This window comes from Mytilus californianus, unplaced genomic scaffold (genome assembly GCF_021869535.1).
Source record: "Mytilus californianus isolate M0D057914Y unplaced genomic scaffold, xbMytCali1.0.p SCAF_14, whole genome shotgun sequence".
Classification (NCBI taxonomy): Eukaryota; Metazoa; Mollusca; class Bivalvia; order Mytilida; family Mytilidae; genus Mytilus; species Mytilus californianus.
The window spans coordinates 30,529,303-30,537,601 of NW_026262626.1; the positions used below are offsets into that span (position 1 = coordinate 30,529,303).

General features: G+C 32.3%; 1 protein-coding gene across 2 annotated transcripts in view; it reads left to right on the plus strand.

Moving 5' to 3' along the window:
• The window catches only part of LOC127724647 (uncharacterized), a 182,369-nt gene that overhangs the window by 17,579 nt on the left and 156,491 nt on the right, over positions 1-8,299 (plus strand). For both annotated transcript variants that reach the window (XM_052231672.1, XM_052231674.1), the window contains exon 3: positions 5,654-5,764. In XM_052231672.1, coding sequence (XP_052087632.1) covers positions 5,654-5,764 — 111 coding nt within the window. The remainder of the gene's footprint in view (positions 1-5,653; positions 5,765-8,299) is intronic.

Here is an 8,299-nt window from a genome sequence, read left to right on the forward strand (position 1 = left end):
CATTCACACAGCACGAGCAACAAACCCTGCAGTAAATAGATATAAGAAGATGTGGTATGAGTGCCAATGAGACAACTCTCCATCCAAGTAAAAATTTATAAAAGTAAACCATTATAGGTCACAGTACGGTCTTCAACACGGAGCCTTGGCTCACACCGAACAGTAAGCTATAAAGGGCCCCAAAAAATTACTAGTGTAAAACCATTCAAACGGGAAAACCAACGGTCTAATCTATATAAAAAACGAGAAATGAGAAACACTTATGAACCACATCAACAAACGACAACTACTGAACATCAGATTCCTGACTGCATATTTATAAAGGAAGACCAGTAAAAATATCTGCAAATGTTGCACCTTTTTTAGCTCACCTGACCTGAAAGGTCAAGTGAGCTTTTCTCATCACTTTGCGTCCGTCGTCCGTCGTCCTGCGTCCGTCGTCCGTCGTCCGTCGTCCGTAAACTTTTACAAAAATCTTCTCCTCTGAAACTACTGGGCCAAATTTAACCAAACTTGGCCACAATCATCATTGGGGTATCTAGTTTTAAAAATGTGTGGCGTGACCCGGTCAACCAACCAAGATGGCCGCCACGGCTAAAAATAGAACATAGGGGTAAAATGCAGTTTTTAGCTTATAACTCAAAAACCAAAGCATTAAGAGCAAATCTGACATGGGGTAAAATTGTTCATCAGGTCAAGATCTATCTGCCCTGAAATTTTCAGATGAATCGGACAACCCGTTATTGGGTTGCTGCCCCTGAATTGGTAATTTTAAGGAAATTTTGCTGTTTTTGGTTATTATCTTGAATATTATTATAGATAGAGATAAACTGTAAACAGCAATAATGTTCAGCAAAGTAAGATTTACAAATAAGTCAATATAACCGAAATGGTCAGTTGACCCCTTTAGGAGTAATTGCCCTTTATAGTCAATTTTTAACCATTTTTCGTAAATCTTAGTAATCTTTTACAAAAATCTTCTCCTCTGAAACAACTGGGCCAAATTAAACCAAACTTGGCCACAATCATCATTGGGGTATCTAGTTTAAAAAATGTGTGGCGTGACCCAGCCAACCAACCAAGATGGCCGCCACAGCTAAAAATAAAACATAGGGGTAAAATGCAGTTTTTGGCTTATAACTCAAAAACCAAAGCATTTAGAGCAAATCTGACACGAAGTAAAATTGTTTATCAGGTCAAGATCTATCTGCCCTGAAATTTTCAGATGAATCGAACAACCTGTTGTTGGGTTGCTGCCCCTGAATTGGTAATTTTAAGGAAATTTTGCTGTTTTTGGTTATTATCTTGAATATTATTATAGATAGAGATAAACTGTAAACAGCAATAATGTTCAGCAAAGTAAGATTAACAAATAAGTCAACATGACTGAAATGGTCAGTTGACCCCTTTAGGAGTTATTGCCCTTTATAGTCAATTTTTAACAATTTTTCGTAAATCTTAGTTATCTTTTACAAAAATCTTCTCCTCTGAAACTCCGTGGCCAAATTAAACCAAACTTGGCCACAATCATCATTTGGTTATCTAGTTTTAAAAATGTGTGGCGTGACCTGGTCAACCAACCAAGATGGCCGCCACGGCTAAAAATAGAACATAGGGGTAAAATTCAGTTTTTGGCTTTTAACTCAAAAACCAAAGCATTTAAAGCAAATCTGACATGAAGTAAAATTGTTTATCAGGTCAAGATCTATCTGCCCTGAAATTTTCAGATGAATCGGACAACCCGTTATTGGGTTGCTGCCCCTGAATTGGTAATTTTAAGGAAATTTTGCTGTTTTTGGTTATTATCTTGAATATTATTATAGATAGAGATAAACTGTAAACAGCAATAATGTTCAGCAAAGTAAGATTTACAAATAAGTCAATATAACCGAAATGGTCAGTTGACCCCTTTAGGAGTAATTGCCCTTTATAGTCAATTTTTAACCATTTTTCGTAAATCTTAGTAATCTTTTACAAAAATCTTCTCCTCTGAAACAACTGGGCCAAATTAAACCAAACTTGGCCACAATCATCATTTGGTTATCTAGTTTTGAAAATGTGTGGCGTGACCCGGTCAACCAACCAAGATGGCCGCCACGGCTAAAAATAGAACATAGGGGTAAAATGCAGTTTTTGGCTTTTAACTCAAAAACCAAAGCATTTAAAGCAAATCTGACATGAAGTAAAATTGTTTATCAGGTCAAGATCTATCTGCCCTGAAATTTTCAGATGAATCGGACAACCCGTTGTTGGGTTGCTGCCCCTGAATTGGTAATTTTAAGGAAATTTTGCTGTTTTTGGTTATTATCTTGAATATTATTATAGATAGAGATAAACTGTAAAAAACAATAAATGTCGGCAAAGTAAGATCTACAAATAAGTCAACATGACCGAAATTGTCAGTTGACCCCTTTAGGAGTTATTGCCCTTTATAGTCAATTTTTAACCATTTTTTCGTAAATCTTAGTAATCTTTTACAAAAATCTTCTCCTCTGAAACTACTGGGCCAAGTTAATTATAGATAGAGATAATTGTAAGCAGGAAAAATGTTCAGTAAATTAAGATGTACAAACACATCACCATCACCAAAACACAATTTTGTCATGAATCCATCTGCGTCCTTTGTTTAATATTCACATAGACCAAGGTGAGCGACACAGGCTCTTTAGAGCCTCTAGTTTTTTTTACAAAAAAATCCATAAAAAGAAATTGTGGAGGGTCAATTTTTTTTCTCATTTCAGATTTTAGAAATTTAAAAAGAATTATTCATCAAATATTTTTTTTTTTTCAAATTTCAAATATTGAAAAATTTCAAGAAGTAATCTTTAATTGCACAGTATGGCGCATTAGATTTGTAAAATCTTTGACCACATTTATCTATTTGTTATGCCAAATCTGACCGTGTATTTAGATTTTTAATTTTGGGTCCAGTTTTCAAATTGGTCTACATTAAGGTCCAAAGGGTCCAAAATTAAACTTAGTTTGATTTTAACAAAAATTGAATATATGAGGTTCTTTGATATGCTGAATCTAAACATGTATTTAGATTTTTGATTTTGGGCCCAGTTTTCAAGTTGGTCCAAATTGGGGTCCAAAATTAAACTTTGTTTGATTTCAACAAAAATTGAATATATGGGGTTCTCTGAAATGCTGAATCTAACCATGTATTTAGATTTTTTATTTGTGGGCCCCGCTATTAAATTGGTTCATATTGAGGTCAAAAAGGGTCCAAAAATAAACTTTGTTTGATTTCATCAAAAATTGAATTATTGGGGTTTTCTGATATGCCAAATCTAACCGTGTATTTAGATTTTTAATTTTGGGTCCAGTTTTCAAATTGGTCTACATTAAGGTCCAAAGGGTCCAAAATTAAACTTAGTTTGATTTTAACAAAAATTGAATATGTGGGGTTCTTTGATATGCTGAATCTAAACATGTATTTAGATTTTTGATTTTGGGCCCAGTTTTCAAGTTGGTCCAAATTGGGGTCCAAAATTAAACTTTGTTTGATTTCAACAAAAATTGAATATATGGGGTTCTTTGATATGCTGAATCTAACCATGTATTTTGATTTTTGGGCCCCGCTTTCAAATTGGTCCACATTGAGGTCAAAAGGGTCCAAAATTAAACTTTGTTTGATTTCATCAAAAATTGAATTCTTTGGATTCTTTGATATGCCGAATCTAACCATGTATTTAGATTTTGGATATTGGACCATAATAGGTAAATTAAAAATTTTTAAGTTCTTAGACCACATTCATTCTGTGTCAGAAACCTATGCTGTGTCAAATATTTAATCACAATCCAAATTCAGAGCTGTATCAAACTTGAATGTTGTGTCCATACTTGCCCCAACTGTTCAGAGTTCGACCTCTGCGGTCGTATCAAGCTGTGCCCAGCGGAGCATTTTATTTTTTAATACAATATCAAATTATGTCTCTTTTTCAATAATACAAATATTAAATCAAAATTACTTTAAAATAAATAATTATATATGAACTCAAATTATTTAATTAATTATGATAAATTTAACACTGAAACAGTTTATGTTATGCTTTTAAACATTCGTCCTTACTTCAAGTACTTTTAATACTTTTATTAATGACTTTATTACCTAAGGAGATCTCGCGAGGTTTAACTAGTGGCCGCATGTTTTTACGGGATTTAGTCGAGTTGCGAATCTCTTGTATTATATGTCTCTGATGTCAATAAAAATGGGGGATTTAATTTGAACCTGCGGAATCTCCTGTCCCCCTGGATCCGCCACTGACTAGAGTCTTAAAGTGTACAAACCTGACGTCAAATTATGTACTATAGAAGAAACAAATAACATCACATTACATCCAAAATTCAATTACTGTTACTTCACATTACCTTAATCCCCAAATTCAATTATATTGTGATGTCAATGGAAGAAGTTCCCACGCAAATGTCATGTGTTAAAAGGGATACACTAAAAAAGAATTTCAGGTGTATGTTAACATTTGCATTCCAATCAATTTACACAGTTCAATAAAATATATATGTTAACTATATTTATATAGGATTTGAATTTAGATACTTTATTAGAGAAATGATTTGTTTCTCGCAGACAACACTAAATAATATACATTAACTCGACTTTGAATCTGAACACCCCTAAAACAAAATGGTATATGCAATGGACCAAACAGATTTTCCTAATATTGATAAAGGTGAAATGCTTAGAATAAGAATTGTGCACACTGAAATAAGATCAGAGATAAGGCCCTATGTAAAGTGAAAACCAAATAAAAAACATATATAAAATTATTGTTTATTAAATTTTCTTGCATAATAACCTTGAAGTTGAAACTAAAAACTATTAGGTGTATCCTGTCAACCCCTGAAAAAAATAATACTGTCTCCTTGACTACTTCCGCGCGCCACGAACTTAGAAAATGATATATTGTGATAGTGTATGTTAACAAAATACACTTCCTGTGTGAATATATTTTTTGGAGAGGGGTTGTGATCTTAATTATTTGTCGCCATCTATGAGTCAAATTCACTTTTGTACTGAAATTACTGTCTTTTCAGATCGGTTTAACCACTAAGAGCAAATATTTTCAACTAAATTTGCAATGTTTTATTGAAATACATAGTTCATAGATTAAAAATTGAATTCTATAAAGGTCTTTGTGCAATAAGGTCATGATAATCTATATTGTTTGAAGCACATACACAGGGAATAAATGTAGATCACAACCTTTGCCCAAAGGGATACATACACAGGAAACGTGTTATGTAATTATATACGTGCTTGCAAATAATGATTTTGGGTGACTGCTCATGACCTTGTGGTGGTGGACTCTTGCATATAGTCCACTCTTCCCTCTTGCTTGCCTAAACAAACTCAGAGAATGACATTGCACTTTTATGCTAAAATCTTGCTAATCCCCTATAAAGTCAGTTTTTAGTGAAATGGCAAAATCACACAAAATGTTAACCATTTGACTCTCACATGCTTATAAATAATATAATGCACAACCAAAAAGATACTCACAGTTGCTTTGTAATTCAGCCAAAGTGTTCTTGAAACTAGCCTATTTAATTGCTTATTCCAATGTTGTATTTTAAGAGTCATAAAAGATTACAACACAATCATCATCAGCTTTCATATGGTACATTTTAGGTTTTATTGATTGACAGCAGATCATTTCTGGAATACAATACATCAAGAATCCAACAGTCAGTCAATGTCTGCTGCTCAAAATTAACAAAGCATAGGTTACAGCAAGACAAGGTTAGTACAAACAGAAAACAATCTAAAATAAGTCATTATTAGTATTGACTGTATGAAAAGGTAGAAAATGGTGGAAATCAATAAAAATTTCAATGAAAAATTTAGAAAAAAATTAACTTCTATATTGTTAGCAACTTAAATTTTGGTAAATGATACGTGTATATTAATACCACCTTAAATAATTAGGATTGATCACCCCAAACAGCTGTCAAATATTGCTACTTTAAAAAAAAAAAGAAAAATGACCAAAAATACTTTATGTTACACTATCTGACTATGTAATAAAATCTTAAAGACTTTTAATTTGCTATCAAACTCTGTTTATATTTTATGGCCCACCTTCCAGAATTATGATTGGTGGTCCCAAAAAATATCAAACAAGGCCACCACCTTCATTATTAAATAGAAAATTCAGTAGAAAAAACCTGTAAGTCAAAAAAAAAACAAAAAACGTGAGTTTACTGATCTCAACAGACAGATTTATAAGAGCTGGCCCTTACTTTTTTCACTGAAAATTTGGCAAATTATATTTTTACCTGTATTATTCTTGACAGCGGTGTTCTTTTCTTTTAACCGCTAGCTTAATGCCAAAAATCATAAATAATTATTGTGTCAAAACAAGTTAAAACATATCTGACTGACAAAAAACAACTTCTGCAATGGCCACTTTTCCGGAAATATAGGTAAATTCAATATCAGATCTGATTCCAGAGATGGATAAAGCCATATCCAGGTTTGCTGATAGAAAATTTCCAAAAAAGTTATGCTGACCAAATATTCCTATTTTTATTATAGAAAATTACAGTAAACACACATATATAACTTTTTTGGCCTAATGGATTTGTTGCATCAAAATTTTTGGGTCAATAAAAAACTTATGATCCACTGTTACAATTATAATTGATGACCCAATCTGTTATAAAAAATGGCCACCGTAATGTACAGTTTAAGTTTTTCAAAGATATTTCAGACGGCAGCTTGTCAGCTTGAAAAGGTAGAAGTTGAGGTCCTGGCAACCAAAATCAAGTTAATTTAAGACCCTGTCTTCAAAGAAGTTACTAAATTTGGGTAATTGGTTGGCAAACAGCTGACATTTACCTGACATGTAGACTAGTTCCTGACATGGTTCGTTCTTTTTAGTCCCCTACCGACGAAGTCGAAGGGGACTTTAGGTTTGCACTCTGTCCGTCTGTCAGTCTGTCCAACTGTCCATCCTTCAGTCAGGCAATTATCAGCTTTCCACACTTTTTTTCTTCATTCTTGAAGATATTGATTTGATATTTGGTATATAGTTTTATCATGACAAGTTATAGATCAAGTTCGAATTTTGTTCCGGTCTGATGATTTAGTCCAGAGTTATCATGGTCCATATCTAATATTAGAGTACTACATTTTGTATGTTAAACCATATTTCTGTACAAAGAGAGATAACTCATTTTTTTAAAGACATTCTTTGGTTAATTGTTTGAAGTGTTTTTTATTTTGTATAAACTAATTTTCTGAATGCTATATACATAAAAAAAAATCATGAAGTGAAAGATAATAATCTATTTTTATTAAGGTATATATTTCATTACATTCAATTGTGTATAGATAAAAGTTGTTGACATTTTATAGACAAGTTACAAATCTATTAGTTTGTGACAAATGAAAGAAAAAATATTTGGAACTATTAATATATTTGATTTTAACTTGAAAATAAATATACATTGCATTACATCATATCTAATTTTAGAGAACTATTAATCATATCTAATGTAAGAGTGTTTTCCACACTTTTTTTTCATCATGCTTGAAGATATTGATTGATAATTGGTATATAGTTTTATCATGACAAGTTACAGATCAAGTTCAAATTTTTGTTTCAGTCTGATAATTTTGTGCAGAGTTATGGTCCTTGGACTTGAAAAATTCACTCATACAATCAGTTTTCCACAGTTTTTAGTCATGCTTGAAGATATTGACTTGATATTTTCTTTTTGTTTACACCATGACAAGTTATAGAACAAGTTAGAATTTTGTTCCAGTACAATGAATTTTTACCCGGTAGGGGACTATGTATTGCCATGCAATACTCTCAGAATGCTTGTTGAAGTTGTTTCTCATGTTTTGCTGGTTTGCAACCTAATGATATTAAAGGGGCATTAGCTATGAAATATAGAAAAAAATAGAAATATGATTTTTTTTTTATCAATCATTAATGAAAGTGAAATAGTGAAATAAAAGTTCACTTTTTATTCATTTTTATTAGCCAGTTTTATTAACTAAATTTTCGAAAGAAAAATCGGTTATTGATTTGGGGATGTACGGCGAGCGGGCGGCTGCCAAAGAGTGTCCGTTCATTAACATGAAAACACTTTGACGAAATCTTTTCAAATTTAGATATGTTGTTTCCTGTCACTAAATGAAGGTCAATGTCAATTTTCACGATTTTAGCTGTTCTCGTTGTTGAGTTGTAGACCTTTCAGTAGCAAAAGTGATTCTTATTATATGATTTATTTATTTTGAGTTATTTCCCTTTGAACAGAAATGGTG